The 19,206-nt window shown below is 41.2% G+C and overlaps 2 protein-coding genes across 4 annotated transcripts; both read right to left on the bottom strand.

Annotated features, from left to right (window-relative positions):
• Nucleotides 1–2,669: 2,669 nt before the first annotated feature.
• LOC106935100 (carboxy-terminal kinesin 2-like) lies at nt 2,670–16,812 on the bottom strand. The gene is made up of 7 exons (XM_015015405.1): nt 14,542–16,812; nt 4,891–5,055; nt 4,668–4,806; nt 3,662–3,801; nt 3,508–3,581; nt 3,296–3,371; nt 2,670–3,058 (listed from the first exon to the last, which is right to left on the bottom strand). The coding sequence occupies exons 1-7, from the start codon at nt 14,569–14,571 to the stop codon at nt 3,014–3,016; spliced, it is 669 nt and encodes a 222-aa protein (XP_014870891.1). The 5' UTR covers nt 14,572–16,812; the 3' UTR covers nt 2,670–3,013.
• Nucleotides 6,634–13,314, bottom strand: zbtb22b (zinc finger and BTB domain containing 22b). Of its 3 annotated transcripts, none has more exons than XM_015015403.1 (5): nt 11,024–13,314; nt 9,678–10,367; nt 9,090–9,368; nt 7,413–8,121; nt 6,634–7,324 (listed from the first exon to the last, which is right to left on the bottom strand). In XM_015015403.1, the coding sequence occupies exons 1-5, from the start codon at nt 11,237–11,239 to the stop codon at nt 7,113–7,115; spliced, it is 2,106 nt and encodes a 701-aa protein (XP_014870889.1). In that variant the 5' UTR covers nt 11,240–13,314; the 3' UTR covers nt 6,634–7,112. The 3 variants fall into 3 exon arrangements, with proteins under 3 accessions (XP_014870889.1, XP_014870888.1, XP_014870887.1); XM_015015402.1 differs by having other exon boundaries at nt 6,634–8,121; nt 11,024–11,239; nt 12,284–13,311; XM_015015401.1 differs by having other exon boundaries at nt 6,634–8,121; nt 11,024–11,239; nt 12,608–13,310.
• Nucleotides 16,813–19,206: the final 2,394 nt, after the last annotated feature.

Here is a 19,206-nt window from a genome sequence, read left to right as displayed (position 1 = left end):
CGGCCCGCGGGCCGTAGTTTGGGGACCCCTGGTCTAAAACATTTTAATTTAGATTTGATGTCAATAAATTCAAAAAGAAAAATCTTGAATTAGAGGATTTGGTTTAAATTTAAGATGGTCATTTTTATTTTAGAGAAATTGAATAGAAATGTTGAAAGCTGCTGAGTTTAACAAAGAAAAACCAAAAAATAAACCTGCAATTAAAAGACGTCTTTGCTAAAAGATCTTCTAAAAGCAATAAACCTGTGAGTTCACCTGAATTAAAGATTAACCCTCCCAAAGATTTTATTTGAAGCTTAAGTGATTGTGACACATGGGCAATGCCATGTGTGGAGAGGGGAAAATGGTGAGGTAATACTATATAACTACTAAATTCTTACATAAACAATGTTTTATGAACTTTTGAGTTAAATACTGTTGGATGATTGATGCTTTTTCTAAATGGGTTGAAATAGTTCCAGCAAAGCATGCAGATGCTTTGACGGTAGCTAAGGCTATTTGTAAAACTATTATCCCAACACATGGTTTTCCAGACTGTTTATAGTGACAATGGACCACATTTTGTAAACCAAGTGACACAAAACATGGCTACTCACTTGGGAATGACATTGAAAAACCACTGTGCCTATCGCCCTCAGAGTGCAGGGCTGGTGGAAAGAACAAATGGTACTGTGAAAAGCAGATTTAGAAAATGCATGGCAGACACTGGCTGATCCTGGCCAGAATGTTTAGATTTGGTGAAACTCTATATGAGAATCACCACCACAGCAAATGGTCTAACACCTTTTGAAATAATTCATGGGAGAGCTTACAGATTGCCTCTGTTTGCTCCAGACTTACAGAAAGCTGATGAAGAACAGACATTAGCAGATTATATGATCAGGACTCTTAAACTGAAGGAAGTATCCAGAGCAAATTTACTGCCTTCTGATTCTCTCCCTCTGCAGGAGGCAGCTCCCATCGAGCCAGGTGACTGGGTCTACATAAAGGTCAAACGAAAGAACTGGGTGAGTCCACGGTGGGAAGGACCGTTCCAAGTGCTGATGACCACACCAACAGCTGTAAAAATTGCTGAAAGATCCAGCTGGATACATCTCAGTCACTGCGAGCTGCAGAGAGTTGGACCCCTAATCCGGAGTAGAAAGGAAGTTCCGGGCTGCAAAGGGGTTCCATTTTTTAGGGTGGTTCGTCTCAAACCCGGTGAAGAAACGCTTAAGATTCTCACTCTTTAGTTTGGGGGTTCTGACATCTCTGCGCACCGAGCAGCAATGGGGACTCCATATGCCAGATGGATCTTCTACTGCGCTGTGACTGCAGCATGTCTGATGTTTGGAGGAGGAAGTGACCTCACTTTCCGCCCACATGACTACAGCACCAACAAAGTTTACACCTACTGCGAAATTACACCGGATTGCATCAGCTGCATTGCCTGCAGGGGTCAGAGGGCGACTCCAGGCTGCAGAGTCTGGAAGGACAACCCAGACTGCAACAACTTGTTTCAGGAGAGGAGTTTCAACATCACACATCGGACGACAGGAGACAACACTGTGCAGCGCCATAGTGCCAGGAGACTATGGTTCATGGGTGATGGCATTTTTTTTTCTTTAATTAAACCCTTTAAATTTTAAGTTTAATACTTAAGTGACCTTTTAGGCTTCAAATATATTACATTTCTTCATACCAGAATCAGTACTTGAACTCAAAAGGAACCAAATCACAGCTTTTCCCATCAAAATGCACTTAGATAAACAGATATTCAGTCATTATGTCTGAAACAATAAAACACAAAATAATTTATAAATCTAGTTTATATTATAAATATGTATATTATGTATTTGAAACAAGGTACAATAATCTACTTAGTTTCTCTAATTAGGCCAAATATTGAAACAAATATAAATACTGTAGGCTGTTTTGTAATTGTAATCACTCTAGTTTATTAAATTTATTTTTAAACAAGCAGATTTATGTATGTAAAAAGCCAAAAAGCTATTCTTCTGTTTTCCATATACTTCTAATGAATATATACTATGTTTTAAAAGAACTAATATGCTCACATACAGGGAAGGTGATGTAAACAAATCAGAACTAAAACAGGACCTGAAAATCAACTGGAAGGTCAAAAACCTCTGGACTAGAACATTTAAGAAAAACTATGAAACATGTTGTAAATAATAATAAATTAATTATGCTTCTAAATGAACAGTTCATTTTTCCTTTACTGAAGATTCCTGAACATCCAGCTGACATTAAGGAATCAGTTCATTTGTTAAAAACAGGCAACACCAGAATTAAACTGCGGCTGCAGACAGCGACTCTGCGTCTTTAAGGCCATTCCAGACAGGCGGGCCAGATTTGGCCGACAGAAAATCACATATTTCAAGTAAGCTTTAATAAAGACGCTGATAATCACAGAATAAGGAGATTTAATTTAATATGTAAATGTATATAAAAACTTAAAACTGCCAAAGAATTTTATATTCAGATATTTTTAAAGGAATTAGTCATTTTTTCCCCAATCCACTAACAAATGTCCAGAGTAAAATTACAGCTGGGTAAAGAAGTATGGATTTCCTCTGCTGAATTTAACAAAAAAAGTTTTAAAACGCGCACTAAAGAAGAAATATACCACCTAATCCTGCTGTGATGACATCACAAGAGGCATCTTAGCCGCGCTGTTTATTCACCCACCCTTTTCTATTTTGCACCTGTTAATCAAATATTACAGCTATTTATCTGTACCATTGAGTTTATTTTATGTTGCGAAATATTTTTAAATCTGACAAATCCTCAATTTATTTGTTTTGGAATCCATTAAAGTCAGTTTATTCTTGAAAGAAAAAAAAACTTTATTGTTGCATTGTATATTATTTAAAAATTCTTTGTCAAAAAATGGCTCCAGTTCAAAGCAAACTGAGCAAAATCCAAACAGAGTTGATGACAAACCAAGTACAAACATCTTACAGATTTTCTACTAAAGTAGAATAAAATGTGACCATGTAAAAACGTCGATCTATTTCTTGTTGGAACTCGCTGTCCCGATGACGCAATCGTTCACCTGGAAAAACAGCAAAACAAAAATTAAAAAAAGCTTTTATGGCAGAACTGAACATGAAGCTCTATTTAAACGGAAACTCATCAGGATGGAGATAAACATGAATGAATCACTGAATAACAAAAGGCCCAATATCAGCCATGTGTCAAACTGATTAAACAATGTTTTAGTGAAATAACGTCTGGATTAGAAGAAAAATGTTTTATTTCATGGTAAATAATTTAGACCAAACTGACTGACCTTGCTGGCAAACCTCAGAGAGTTGAGTGTTTCTCCAAAGCTGTTCAACTCTGGAGAAATGTTCACGAACATCAACCTGGAGTCCAAACAATAAAAATGATCAGAAACCTGAAACACGACCGATGGTTCTACAGTCAATCTGATTAATATCTTTTAAATAAATAGTTTAAGCAGATGAGTGACTTTTGCAGGGTAGATGAAGAAGAACTCACGTTTTGCTGTTTCCTCCGAGGCAGTTCTGCAGCAGGTAGGTCAGCTTGGAGTTCCTGTATGGGACGTGGCTCTCCTGAAACGGTTATGTTTTGTTTTAGGAGCAGAATGAAAACTGGCTCATGTTGTGAATAAATGACTTTGGGTCTCACACACCTTGTTGGCCAGAGAAGTGATGACGATGCCCAGGTTGGACAGGGAGCTGTTGATGGACGTCATCTCCTTGAAGCGCTCTCCCTGAGACTGACTCTTCACCATTCGCTCGCTGCCGGCCAGGTCCACCAGGCAAAGAGTGGCTGTAACCATGGAAACAAGCAGGAGGATCGGTCAGGAAACTATTCGGTCAAAACACCAAAACAGCAACTAAACTCTGGAGCTGATTTATGATCTGTTTTTGTAAAGTTTTAACTTGTCAATATCAACGTTTCTCTTTAGGATTAACACAGAAACTTATGTAAACATTACAGTACAACTTTTTTATATTTTTCCTTTTATAGTGTTTATATCAGGAGTAGAAATCACAAAGGACAGAAGCTCGAAAGTTAAATTTCATCAGCTTTTATTTAGTAGTAATATTTGCCATTGGCAAGGCGGCTAGCATTACTAAATTAATCTTCCCATAGATTTGAGTATAGATAGATTTTCTGGTCCAAGTAGAAGACAAAAATCATTTAAAATGTCTAAACTCCAACATCTCCAAAAGGATTCCAGATGAAAAATATCTGATGAAAAAAGACTGAAGGCTTAAAATGATAAAACAGAGGAACTGTTCATATCCTTATTGTTCCTTCATCTACAAAACTTCTGGCTCTTTTCAGGCTTAATGAATGGAAGAAAATGTCCTGAGATGTGGTAGAAAATATTCTCCTTACATCTCTGATCTAATTTTAGATCCTCAATGCTGAACAACCTATTCTCTGAAAAGCAGCTTCCCCACTAAAGAGTGTTGCTACATCCTGGTAACATTTGTGATGTTACCATATGATGCATTCAATGACAGTCTAATCAAACTGAAACTCCAGCAGTTTCTTGGTGAATCTCTGAAAATCTACAGTTCTGCTTGAAATAAGCAAAAAGAGCATTTTGTTCCCACCAATCAAAAGTAATATTTTAAGTATAAAGGGTGATCCCAACTCCACCATTTGGAGATAAAAACACTCACACTTGCATTTGATGTCCCTGCCGGCGTTCACTCCCTCGATCTGCAGCTGGAACACCGAGTGTGAGCGGGAGGAGCGATCGTTCAGGGCCGTCTGGGCCGTGGAGCGGTTCTCTTTGGCCAAAGCGATCAAACCAAGAACCTGAAGGAAAAAGCAGAAGATTTCCTGTAAGTCTTTACATTTTGGTCTCTGTTGTAGAACCAGGATCCTCAGACGGAGCCGTGCCTCGTCCTCGGTGGAGACCTTCTGGTAGGTCAGGTTGGTGACCGTCACGTCGTTGCTGGCCGTCTTTCGGATCTCGTGTTCGGGCCTCTTGCTGGCCTTGCCGGAGTATAACAGGTCCCGCAGGGTCTCGTTGTAGATTTCAACAAAACTCGCAGTGAAGGTGAACTGAGAACGAAACAGATTAAAGGTTAAAGGGCAGGAAGCTTTCAATAGACATGAAAACACAAACCGGTTTCAGTCACTTATTTAGAGTTTGAGAACAGTCTCAGTGAATTATAGAGTTCAGAAACAAAAAGAAAGTGACTTCAGATTTCTGATAGGGATACAAGTTATTGATTATTGAGTTAATCTTAAGGTTATTGAGCTAATTGATGACTCATAAGAGGCAACTTTCTCAAAAACTTGATGGTTCCTTTGTATCAAGAGGGTTGGCAGTCTTTCTATAACACAGTTACTTTTTTCATAATATGCTGAATAAAACAAATCATTACATTTCAACATTTTCTCAGGTGTACTACATACTGAGCAAGAAGAAAACTTTAGTTGTGGTTTCTAGAGAAGTTATTCTGATGCAAAGCATTTAAATGCCACCATGCAATGCATGGAAGGCATCCATGATTCTACACCTCAAAATAACTGCCTCTGCTTTTCACCGTTAATGCGCCTCGTACCGCTGCCCGTCCCCTCAACGTAGATTTAAAAATGTACGGCTCGATCCTGTGAGAGGTGCCATTACTTTTGTTGGGATTTCAAATAACCATGGCGAAGTAAATGGTGAAAAACGAACCAAATTAAAATCAAAACAATTTCTGACGCCGTTTTGTGTCCGACTCAAAACAGAGAAAATTTTGTCTCATGAGTTTTCAGAGAGGATTAATTACCATAGCAAACACTGAGGAGAGCAGAGATGTAGAGAACTACAGAGATGGAGGAAAACTCAGTTCCTACAGAGGAGGACAGAGCTTCCAGTCAGAACTACAGTGAGGCCACCTTGACAGAAAACCTAATATAGATAAAATGGCACAAGAGCAAAAACAGTAAGTTCCTTATGACTCATGAAACTTGGTGCTCCTAAACAGACAACAACTTTGGGCTGTCAAAATAAGAGCATCACATCTCATGTTTTTTGAACAATAACATTTGTTGTTAATCTGTTGCTAAGAGNAATAATAATAATAATAATAATAATAATAATAATAATAATAATAATAAATTATGCTTCTAAATGAACAGTTCATTTTTCCTTTACTGAACATTCCTGAACATCCAGCTGACATTAAGGAATCAGTTCATTTGTTAAAAACAGGCAACACCAGAATTAAACTGAACTATGAACTGCTTATAGTACATATACATAAATATGTATAGGAATAATATTAATATTATTTTTTAAAGGTGCAAAACCTGAAAGAACAAAGTAAGAAAGTTAAAACTGTTGCTTTGTCGCCCACTACAGGTTAAAGTTAGGAACTGCAGCAATTCATATTCATGTAAAGTTAGATAGTTTTGATTTTTTTTTTTCAATTCTATCATCAAAATTTAAGCTTTACAAAATCACAAACCTTTGTGGAAAATATGTTAGAATAATCTATTAAAAGGCATGACTGAGAAGAATCTGGATGAATTATGAGTATCAGTCTAATCTGAGAGCAGTGAAGCTGCAGAGAAAAAGTCCTGCTGCTTTGTGATTTATAATAAAAACATGAATGTAATATAAATGTTTCTATTCCTAATGAGTCTTGTAGGTTTTTATCTGAGCACAGCAACAGGTCACGATAGAAGCTGCAGAGGAATCACAGCAATCCAGAAAGTTTTCCCACAGAAACCAGCAGCGTTCTGGTTTCCCCTCAACAACAGGGAGAAGAAAAATAAACTTTCAGAACATCTTAGAATATTTGAAACTAACAGCTTATTCTGAGGTGACGGTCTGTCTTGATGAGGCCACTTTTCAAATCTGTTTGTGCAAAAGAACTGGGTCATTTAACTCAAAAGTAACTGGAACTGAACAACCATGATGGCCGCCGATCCGAAACTCCAGGTCCTTCAGATTGTTTCTCCAACAGGAGTTTCAACAAAATGCATTTTCTCTTCCTTTCTTCTTCTCTTTTTCCAGGTTAAAACAGCAGCAGGAACCATCAGAACCACCAGAACCATCAGAACCACCAGAACCTTCAGAACCACCAGAACCGGGCTCCCATTGGCTCCCTCAGCTTCGGTTTAAGTCACGCTGCTTCCGTCTGCGCTGACCTCACACACGTCTTCCTCACACACACCTCGAGCCAATCCCAAACCTCCGAACATTCCCGATCCGTGATCCGGACCCAGACTCTGGGAGACGACCCCCAGTATCGCCCCTGCAGCAGTGGCCATGGTGTTGCCATGGTGACTGCTTCCTCCGGAGGAGCCGCCATGTTGTCCAGCAGCAGCTGCAGACTCTCCTCCTCCTCTGGCTGCTCCTGCCTGACCTCCGTCAGCGGCAGACAGCAGCAGGTGGGTGGAGGCGTTGAAGTCCGGGCCTTCCTCTCCTCCTCGCCTCCCTCCGTCCCCGCCCCCTGCTGTGTCGCCGTCGGCGCCGCGCCTCTCGCAGTGCGAGCGGTGCCTCATGAAGCTGTCGCGCCACATGAATTTTTTGCCGCAGCCCAGGCAGTCGTAGGGCTTGAGGCCGGTGTGGGTCTTCATGTGCTCCGTCAGGTGGTGCTTCATCTTGAACTTCTTGGCGCAGACGGGGCAGTGGAATGGCCGCAGGTCCAGGTGCATGTTGATGTGCCGGTCCCGCATGCTCTTGTGGGTGAAGGTCTTCCCACAGTGACACATGAACACCTTGGTGGTTCCACCGGAGCCGCTGCCGGCTCCACCTCCGACCCCGCTACCATCAGAACCGTCCAGACCCAATCCGGTCTGCAGCTGGACGGCGCCGTGCTCCAGGCCGGGCGTTTTGAAAGAGGCTCCGCCCATCATGCCAGAGGCCACGCCCAGTGGCGGCGCGGCCGGGTCCAGAGCGAGGCCGGACGCCTGGCTGTACAGCAGGATCTGGTTCCCCTGCATGTCCAGAGGGAAGAGCTGCGCCCGGGCCGAGGCCGCGGACTGGACCTGACCCAGCAGGGCCGACACGGCCCGGTTGGCGCTCTGGTTCTGACCCGCAGCGCTGTCATGGAGGTGCTGGGCTAACGTCTGCTCGATCAGGCTGCCCTCAAACTTGAGGTAGTCCTCTGATGACTGGCAGTAATCCACCTGCAGGAAAAGGTCAGAGGTCAGATCTGTTATACATTAAATTACAAAACTGATTCTAGAAAAGCATGCCACAGCATGATGCTGCCACTAACATGCTTCACCATAGTGGTGGCATGTTAAAGCTGCAGTCTGTAACTTCTATAAAAAATATTTTTTTTACTTACTTGTTGAAACTGTCACCATGCTGTGACGGTGTTTCATGAGACAGATAATCTGTGACAAAAGATTAACTCTTCCAGCACCGACTAGAATCAACCAATCAGAGCGAGGAGGCGGGTCTTATCGCTGTCAATCACCCTCCCTTTGTCACTGCTAGCATAGCCTATTGTGAATGCTCAGGCTAATTAGCATGGCCACCAATGATGAGGAATTTTCTTGTAACGGTAAATTGTTTCTCTGCCATTAACATGTTGAGCAGTGAGTACACGAGGTTGATTGATGGCGCTAAAACCCGCCTCCTGGCTCTGATTGGTTATTTTTGAATGGGATTGGTGCCTTGCTTCAGGCTCAAGAAGAAATCGATCTTTCACAGATTATCTGTCTCATAACAAACTGTAACAACATGGAGTGTTTTAACAAATATGTAAAAATCTTTTTTAAAATGAAAGTTACATATTAAAGCTTTAAGTTTTGTAAATCCACAGAATATTTAAATTCCCAGCTTTTGATTATCTTACACAAACTAAAATAAAACATATGGTGTAGAAATAAACATGGCCTCTGTTTACTTAGGGGTATCATAATAAATGAGGCTGAATAAAAAAAGAATGCCACACTTTTCAGATAGTTTTTTGTAAACACAAAATTAAAATCTACAATTATTGATCTATTATTACTTTTTTTTTAATATAACCCTTTTATGTTGATCTGTCCAATAAAATCTTAATCCTGTTTGTAATTTGCCTGAATGTGAATCAGTGTGAACAGTTTCAGATTACAGGAGGAACCGGACTCTGGTACCGGCTGACCTGTGAGTCCATGTCGCTCTCCGCTCGGACCGCCAGCTCCGCTGAAAGGCTCCTGATGTTGGAGATGTTGAAGTTCGCTCTCTCCCGCTCTCTAACCAGCTCCATGTCCCTCTCGTCTTCGTCCTCCTCATCCTCACCGCCCTCCTCTCCGGACACGACGATCAGGTCGTCGTCCTCCGTCCGCTCCGTCTTCACCACCACCCACTGCTTACGCGGCATGATGCTGGGCTGGCTGTAGGCGGGACGCTTCTGCAGCGCCGCCTCAGAGTCCTCCCCGTCCTGCAGAGGGACGTAAAATACGGCCTGTTAGTTATTATTAAAGCAAAGATTATTTTACCAATCATTCTGATGATCAGTGGACAAAATAAACTGCCACATTCTGCAGTTAAGCCTTTTACACATTAAAAATACATTAAAAGAAGCCAATAAACACATAATTCCCCTTCTAAATAAGAAAAGTGAAAATGTTATTGCCTAAAATGCAACAACAGCATTCTTTTAGTGTTTTTGTATATTTCTTAATTACTGCACTGGCTAGTTAACGATTATTTCATTAATCATAATTCCTGCGTCTCACTCAAATCTGACCTGATAGGAGGAAACGCCGAAGCTGTCGCTGACTCCGACCTCCTGCTCCAACACTGAGCTGACCTTCTTCCTCCTCCCGCTGCCTCCTCCTCTTCCTCTCTTCCTGTGGTGGTACATCACCTCCTCCTCCTCTTCCTCCTCCTCCTCCTCCTCTATGAGCAGGGCCTCCTCTCCCCCTGATGGGGTGCAGTAGCTGGGTGTGTTACTGGCCCTGCCTCCATCCACAGAGGCCCCCCCAGCCGCTGCTCCTCCCCCCAGGAAGCTGCTCCCGTCTCGGGGGCTGAAGTAGTTGGTGCTGCTGGGCGACTGGCTCTCGCTCACCGAGGGCCGGCTGGATGGTTGGGGGCCCCTCTGGGGGTCGTTGGGCTCTGCAATCGGGTCGCCACCTGTGCTCCCAGTTCCACCAGCTTCACTGCTGCTGCAGCCGGGATTGGCCGAGCTGCCACCTCCGCCTGCTGCGTCCTGCGCTCCTCCTCCTCCGGCCGCTGCGGCGCGGCCCTCCTTCAGCAGCTCGGTGCATTTGTCCACGATGTGCCACATCTGCAGCACGCTGCCCACCGTGAGGTAGTTAACGATGTCGTCACGCAGCATCCGCAGCTGGCCGGTGTAGGCGCAGCTCAGGACGCTCTCGAACGCCAGCGGGTCCATCACCGCGGGGATGGAGACCGTCGACATGTTCTTCAGCAGCACCTGGAAAAGGTCAGGAGGTCGTGAGGAGGTCAGGGTTAGGCTGCTTCAAGGTAGGAGTGGGTATTTATTATAATAAGATTTTTATTTTGATTTATCACTGATTCACGATAAATTCCAACTTATGTCTAAAATCCCTCCCAAAACCACTTTACCTGACGCCTGATGTGGAAGGTTCTGTGTTTTTATCATCACTAGAGGGCACCAAATTTGTAAAGCATTTTTAGGACAACGATTGTAGATGAAAACTTTCTAAAAAATAGCAAATAGGGATTTCCCATTTGAAAGGTTGGAAATTTAGCTAAATATTCTTTGCACCAAAGCTTTATATGCCATCACTATGATAAAACATTGCAGTGGCAGTTAGGGATGAACATTTATCATAATAAATTTTATATAAGATTCTGATTTATCTTTCTCTGAATAAATTACAATTAAAATCCCGGATTGTCTGGATTGTAAGTTTATTATTTTTCTCCACAGTTTGTTCAATAAATGTATTTCAATAAATATGAAAATTTGATTAAATGAAGTTATTTTGTGCATTTTAGGGAAACATCACACTTCTTAATGTGACTAGTGTCTTAAAGAACTTGTAATTATGAGGAATGCTATAACATGCAGAACATCTCAGAACCATTTGGGTCAAACTCGCCCACCTGATCATGGAAGTAGGGCGAGGACGCGGCCAGGACGCAGCGGTGCGCCTTGAAGACGTGTCCCTGAACGTGGATGGACAGATCGCAGAGGCTGCCGTCCTCTCTCTGCCGGTTGAGGCTGTCCAGCACCGAGGTCTGAGCGCCGGGGAAGCTGACCTCCACCGCCGACCCGCCTGAGCTGCTGCTGCTCCCCACCTCCATGGGAACCGACTGCATCTGCAGGAGGAAGACGGTCAGGATCCTGCAGCTTTTAACACAATCAAGTTTCAAAGTTTTTGTTGAAGTTTTTATGTCGGTATTAATGATTTTATTTTCACTTCTCCGGACCTCTCATGGGGCGTACCACAAGGCTTAATTCTGATACCTCTTTGTTTTTCTTTATACCTTGTGACACTTCATGCTTTTTCCCCTAAATTGATAATATTTTGTCTCATTTTTATGATTACTGCTCAGGTAATTTTCCCCTACAGCACATTTCTGCTCTGTTCAGTCTTTGCTTGATTGCCTGGTTGTCATGGCGGTGAACCATCTTAATTTTGATGATTAATAAGGCTGAAGTTATGTTGTTTAGGCACAACAACACAAGTATCAACCTTTCTAACCAGAACTCACATGAGAAAACTATTATTATGAACTTAGGTGTGAGAATGGACCCACTGCTTACTGTTTGCAGCTCAATCTCATCACAAGGGATCTTGTGCTTTGTCATCGTATGAAACGCCGGCTACACTTTGCAATGGTCACCACTCCATCACAGAGACACACACTCATCTCTAAGACCAATTTTAAGAAACAAATTAACCAAACAGGCATGTTTTCAGACCTCAGAGGAAGTTAGAGTACCTGGAAAGAACCCATGCACGCACAAGGAGAGCATGCAATCTTTATCCAGAATTTTGTTCAGTTACATTCCCATCCTTATTCAGCTGCCAGTCTCTTCAACTGGAAAATTAAGCTTCAAAACAAATAATTGCTGCTTTGAAGCTAAAGTATTGTTTCTATTGAAGAGTTCAGCTCTTCTGGTTTGAATGAAGAGAATGCATGCAAACCAGTGCATGCATTATATAAATTAACCAAAATATACAGAATCAAACTGAGATTATGATCAACATTTAACTAAAATATTCTGCAGATGATCACTCATCAGCACATACTCATTCCTTTAAAAGCAGGAGTTTCCACATCCTGCAGTCAAATATGTTCATTTCTATTGCATGTCATGCGTCACCCATCAGACACAAAGCAGCAGATCATACTTACTGACAGCACAGTGTTGTTCTAGTTTAACAGGTTGATTTTACAGACAGCTGCACATCTCTGCAGGTTCTCCACTGATAATAACACTTTACTGCAGAGTGCATGAGAAAACCAGCCTACAACCAGTCAAGTGGCACTTGGAGAGCTGCACATCCCAGACTGAGCTGTTACCAAGTCCTGAGTGAGACTGTCAGCTCCAGTCTGACAGGGAGAGACATCTGTGAAACATCTGGAACAGCGTCAGACTCCATCACTACAGCTGTGAGGTTAGCCTGCTAGCCGCAGTTAGCTCACCAGGCTGAGGTAAAAGCAGCAGGTTCGGCTCACCGTTTCAGTCCCTGCAGCCCTCAGAGGTCCGGTGTGTGGCGGAGCAGAGGACAGGAACCGCTGCCAGGTCACCCAGAACCAGAACTTCCTGGCGCATTTTCACCGAACCCGCTGCCCGTCGGATCCCTGCGGCTGCAGACAGCGACTCTGCGCCTTTAAGGCCATTCCAGACAGGCGGGCCAGACTTTGGCCGACAGAAAATCACATATTTCAAGTAAGCTTTAATAAAGACGCTGATAATCACAGAAAGAATATGGAGATTTAATTTAACCCTCCTGTTATGTTCGTTTCTTAGCTATACCAATAATGTTCGTGGGTCAATTTGACCCGGGGAGTGTTTAGTCATGCAATATTGTCAGAAACCAAAAAAATCCTCCAAATCTTTTTTGTGTATGATTATCAACTCCAATGCTAACCATTTCAATCAATATTTGTGCAATTCTGTTTTATTCCTCACAAATGAAGGATTAATGACAATTTACTCATTTGGACATAAAAAATGTGATTTACATTTTTTTATGCCCACTGAAAAACCTAAACACAAAATAACACTAAGTATCTTTGAAAGTGACTTTTTGTAAATTTTTTTATATTACATTTAGATTTTTTTTTTGAAGGTATCATCTTTATAATTGAACTTGAGACACTATTCTGCCCTGGGTCAAACTGACCTGCTGACTAAAATCAAGATAAATGAGTCCTGAAGATGATCCTCCAGGAGGATTTCCAGTTTAAACCTGCATGTCCAAAACATAACTGGGCTTTTCATCACATGCTGCCCAGATTTTTATGTCATATTTAGCTGGTGAGGTAGGCATATATAGTGTAAATGAGCAGCGACCTCTGAATGCCAGCGGTGACCTTTATGAATGACTGACTTGATGTTTGTGATGTGAATGATCATCAAGAAGTTCCAGAGCTTCTATGGTTGTTATCTTTTTATTTCCCTGCTGCTCATTTCCTGATCTCCGACAGTGATGATATTACATGTACCTTCAGTGTGTAATGCGTTTAGGACTCCCTTGCAGAGAGTATTTATGCCCCCCCCCCACTTCTGCTGAGTGTCCACTCAGTGTGGGTGGAGTTTGTCCACAGGAACAGAAAAGGTTCCTGTCAAAAGTTGCATGAACACCTGCTTTCTGGCAGCTTCCTAGTGAAGTAAAGAGAATAGTGAAAGAGTGGGTTTGTGTGCATGTTTAGGTGTGTGTGTGGTGTGTGTGTGTGGGGGGTGAACTATGTCTCATAAGTGCAAGGAAACTAATAGAATTGGACATTTTTTTAATATATAAAACCATCACCAAGAATTTTATTTTCATATATTTTTAAAAGAACTAGTCAGTTTTTCCCCTCCACTAACAAATGTCCAGAGTAAAATTACAGCTGGGTAAAGAAGTATGGACTTCAGCTACAGAATTTAACAAAAAAAAAAATAAAAAATTTATCCACCCTTTTCCATTTTGCACCTCTAAATCAAATATTGCAACTATTTATCTGTACCATTGAGTTCATTTTATGTTGTGAAATATTTCTAAATTCGACAAATCCTCAATTTGCTCTTGTTTTGAAATCCATTAAAGTCACTTTATTATTGATAAAGATTGATTGAAGTAATAAAGTAGAAAATGTGACTGTTCATGTAAAAACGTCGATCTATTTTTTGTTGGAACTCGCTGTCCCGATGACGCAATCGTTCTCCTGGAAAAACAGCAAAACAAAAATTAAAAAAAGCTTTTATGGCAGAACTGAACATGAAGCTCTATTTAAACAGAAACTCATCAGGGTGGAGATAAACATGAATGAATCACTGAATAACAAAAGGCCCAATATCAGCCATGTGTCAAACTGATTAAACAATGTTTTAGTGAAATAACGTCTGGATTAGAAGAAAAATGTTTTATTTCATGGTAAATAATTCAGACCAACCTCTGACTGACCTTGCTGGCAAACCTCAGAGAGTTGAGCATTTCTCCAAAGCTGTCCGACTCTGGAGAAATGTTCAGACATCATCCTGGAGTCAGAACATTAAAAATGATCAGAAACCTGCTTTAAAAGTCACAACACGGCCGGATGTGACACAACTGTTATGCTTAACAAATACTTACGGTATGTCTGATAATTAAAAATTTATTTTATTTGTCATTGACAGATTCATGAAAAAGAATTGGATCAATGTTGCCACCGAGAACATCCACAGAATGCCCAATCTGTCATTACGAATTCAGACACGTGGGAAAACGCATGCAACCACAGTTGAAAAGTTTCGGCAGAAAGCTCTGTAGTATCCCACTAAACCCAAAAACTTCATGAGTTCCTTTTTAGTCGTCGGTGGTGGATACTTTTCAATCGCTTCTTTCTACCTTTGCACTAACTGGACATACCTTACCTTGACCCACTCGATGACCAAGATAACAGTTGCTCGAGCAAAGTTACATTTGGCCAGATTCACTGTCAAATACGCATCCCGCAAACGGCCAAACAAAGCGGTGAGTCGTTCCATGTGAGATGACCAACTGTCAGAATAGACAACGTCATCCAAATACAAGGAACAGCCTTCTAAACACCCAACAACTTTATTCATCAAGCGCTGAAACCTTAGCATAATCTTGGCCATCATTCAAGCTTAACATAGAGAAAGCTTCCTGAGCACGACCAACCAAAACACACTGAAGCAAAATTATGCGGTCTGAATCAGACCAATCTCTTGTGTCTGCAACCCTTTCAAACAAAGTGAAAAAAGTGTCAATATCCTTTTCACTGAACTTGGGCACCAAACGCAAGTCATTTAAAATATCAGAGGGTTTGCATTTTGAGTCCCCAACACAAGATTCCACAGACAATTTGCCATCTTTCACCAGATTTAATTTTTCACTTTCCAAATTTATTCTTGCCAATTCAGTTTCCTGTCTCATCTTTTCCAAAGCAAGAGCCTTATCCAAATCTGCCTGCTGTCGTAACCTCTCTAAAGCCAACTCCTTTTCCTTTTCCAGTTGCATTCTCAACCTTAACATCTCTTTTTGTTGTTCAAAATCCAAAAAGTCAGGCTTTACCACCTGAGCAACCAAATCTTCAGGTCTGGAAGGTGAAGACAAAACACCCATCTCAATTAAGTTCTCCCTTAAAATTGCTTTGACATTGTCTTTCAACCTTTTGTCACCAACACTTATTTTATAGTGTTCAGCAATTTTTACCAATTGTTCTCTACAACATTGCTCCAAAACTTCTGCTGATGGGGATTTATTAAAGTCTTCCACAGGCATGACTAAAGTCTTAATCACAAAACAGTGTTTCAAAAGTTTAATTGCTGACAATCTGTGCAACACAAAACAACCAACCCGAACCTCCCCTCTAACTGCCCATCAGAAACTAACTAGCTCAACCCTAGTCTTCAGAGACGGTGGGTATTTACGCACTTAATACCAATAGAGTGGAAAAGGCGACCGGAAAATCGGCAACCCCCCCAACACTATGGCTGTGCCCCCGAGACGACTGCTCCAACCATATGATCTCACACTACTGTGTCTGAGCACATTAAACCCAAAGGGGAGACACGCTGAGGCCTACAGGGGAATCAGTTCAGATCAGACGTAATGAATTGCACAAATCAAACGATCAAGACTTACCAGTGAGCTCATCAGATGAGACGAAAGCAATCAACTTACCCCAAACCAGAGAAAAAAGAAACTAAAAACATTTCCCCAAAACTAAACTCAAGATTCCCACACTAGCTTCCCAGTTAAATTAACAATGTTTACTAATTAACTAACTCAACAAACCCAGCATAAATTTGAACGAGCCCCCAATTTGTTATGGTCTGGCTCTTAAACCATAACAAATGAAAGGGAAGCAACACAAGAGATAACTTAAAAGGGAATTTAACAAAAATCATAACTGGTTGGGGGAGAGGAAGAATGAGCTGCTTAGTCAGAGAAAGTGGTGCATCTTAAGGTGGATCTGATGTCATCTGGAGACTCTGGCCAGCTGCCTCCACTTCCAATCAGCACCAATTAAGAGTCCAAAACATGGATGTTAGAGACCCAAAGGAAAAGGCCTTGGGCCGTAACAGTTGTTTCAGACATAATGACTGAATATCTGTTTATCTAAGTGCATTTTGTTGAAAAAAGCTATGATTTGGTTCCTTTTGTGTTCAAGTACTGATTCTGGTATGAAGAAATGATGTAATAATATATTTGAAGTCTAAAAGGTCATTTAAATATTAAACTTAAAATTTAAACGATTTAATTAAATAATAAAATGTGTCAGCTCTTATGGAATGTTTCTAAATATCTTTACCTCGTGTGTTTAGATACAAAGATAAAAACAAATCTGATTTTTTAAAAACACATATCAAAACTAATCTGATTAAAATGTGACCTTATCATTTCCCCAGCTCCGTTCTGGTAAGTTTATCACCTCTGTCCTGCATATTTAAGGAAACTGTGTTAAAGTATAATAATATGTTTGGTGACATCAGGCATTACTATAGTTATTGTGAGTTTTCTGTTTTTGTTTCCATTACAAAATCAGTTTTTAATTATCTTTAATTAATCAGACACCGTTACATTAATTTTATTCATACATTGAATAAGATACATTCAAGTGCATAATTTAAGCACTATCATATTTTAATAATTAGCATGCTAACCACGTCAACAGGAATGAATCTTTTCACCAGATTTTGTTTTGTACTTGTAGAGCCATACGATGTCCACCAGGGGGCGCTGTTATATTCAGACAGATTCTCTCAGTTGGAGGAATCCGCTAAATATGAAGATAGAAACACGCTAATATATTAGCACATATCACACACACCTTAAAGTTCTTTGATGGTTGTAAAATAGCTATGAAGTTTGATTCTGGGAGGAGAAAGTGGAAAATGTTTTATAGGTTGCTTTTAGCCAAAACTAAAACAACACCCTTGGGACTCGCCCGAGTCACTAAAACCTACCTGGTTCAATAACAAGTGCAAGTTGTAATATAGAGAAGGAGCGACCGTTAACAGGTGTGCTCTGTGAAACTAGTTGGTTGTGGGCTGCTCAATCTGGCTAATTCACAGGGTGAGAAAGGGTGGGACATCTGGATGAAGGTCGTCAGAAACCAGGCTAGTCTTTCTCGACGCCAGCTTAAACAGAGTTTACTTCAGTTCTGGACAGGGTAAATCCCGGCAGATTTAGGAAACTCTATTCACCCGTTAGACGGAGAGCTGGTAGCACATCTTCCTCCTCTGACAAAGGGAAGTAGAGAGAGAGAGAGAAGTGGGGGGGGGGTGTTGAGCAACAACAGCTAATTGTAGTAAAAACTTTGGAGAACCGTGTAATAAAAAATGGCGAAAGAGGACGCGGCAGACGCAGGAGGTCACAATAGGTGAAGACCCCAAAATGACACCCCACAAAATCCACGCCATTTAAATGGCTGCTGGACTTGTGGCAATTCTGGCCACTGGGCAAGAAACTGCCCTTCAAAGAATGCTGCACGGGGCAACAGGAGGGGTGATGGAGTGATGAGACCACAAACGGGAGTAATCCTCAGTATGATCATGCTCTACCACACCCCAAAAAGACAAACCACCAGACTAAATTGATGAAATGGTGGACACATGTTTATCTTGTTACACATTAAGTAAAAATAAATAAATAAACAAAAGAAATTGAATTCCTGTACAAAACCAGTGCATAATTTTTGTTACTAAAAATTAGGTTTAAACCTCACAAGTCAGAAATTAGTTTTAGGAAATACTGGTGTTTTTTGTTCTTTAGCATTCCTACACTTTCAAAGAAAAACCAGTTGAGAGACGTCTCACTGAAATAAAAAACATGGGAACAACTTCTTTGTATGCTAAAAGTGGAATTATGACTTTCCTGAAGGAGGAGAAGCTGAAAGATAAAATTAAATAAATTCTCAGAACAATGTGTAATGTATTGTGTCGTAATCAGATTATAACACCAACTTGGAGAAATGATCCTTTGGCTGTATAACTGGAGGGGTCAGAGGTCAGAGTAAGGTACTGACCTGGACATTATCCAGCCTCGTTTCTCTCTTAGGCTTTGAGAGGAGGGGTGACAGCTGACCTCACAGTCTGCAGCACTAAGATCGACAAATTTAGAGAAATCCATTGTTCTCTGGTGAGACGTGACTCAGATGGAGTTAACATAAACTTACATTTTACGCTTTAAAATTTAATATTGTACAGGATAAAAGAGACTTCAGGCTCTAACATGTTTCATGTTTATGTGTTTGAATAAGGAAAGGATTTATGATTTCTTAAAATGTTGGGTAATAAGTGGCTAAAAACTATTAAGATGAAAGAAGTTATATGGAAAATGTTTGTAAAACGACAGATGAACAAACCCTAATTGACTCTTATTTGCTTCTTTCCTTTTCCTGTCTGAGCTGCGGTGCGTCTGACCTCCGACCTCAACGCAGACCTGTCCTGCCGATCAGATGACGTCACTCCTTCATCACCAGCCAATGATGGTTGATAAAGAAGCAAAAAAGGACGGGTCAATTTCTGCCACCTGGGTACTGAAGGCACTAAAGTGTCCGCTGATCCTGATTCCTGGACATCTGGGAACTGCCATGCAGCAGACTACTGTATGGAGTCC

The sequence above is a fragment of the Poecilia latipinna genome, unplaced genomic scaffold (genome assembly GCF_001443285.1).
Source record: "Poecilia latipinna isolate Pla-1442-1.1 unplaced genomic scaffold, P_latipinna-1.0 Scaffold1908, whole genome shotgun sequence".
Taxonomy (NCBI): domain Eukaryota; kingdom Metazoa; phylum Chordata; class Actinopteri; order Cyprinodontiformes; family Poeciliidae; genus Poecilia; species Poecilia latipinna.
The sequence above is the reverse complement of the archived record's forward strand: the minus strand, read 5'-3'. Positions and strand labels throughout refer to the sequence as shown.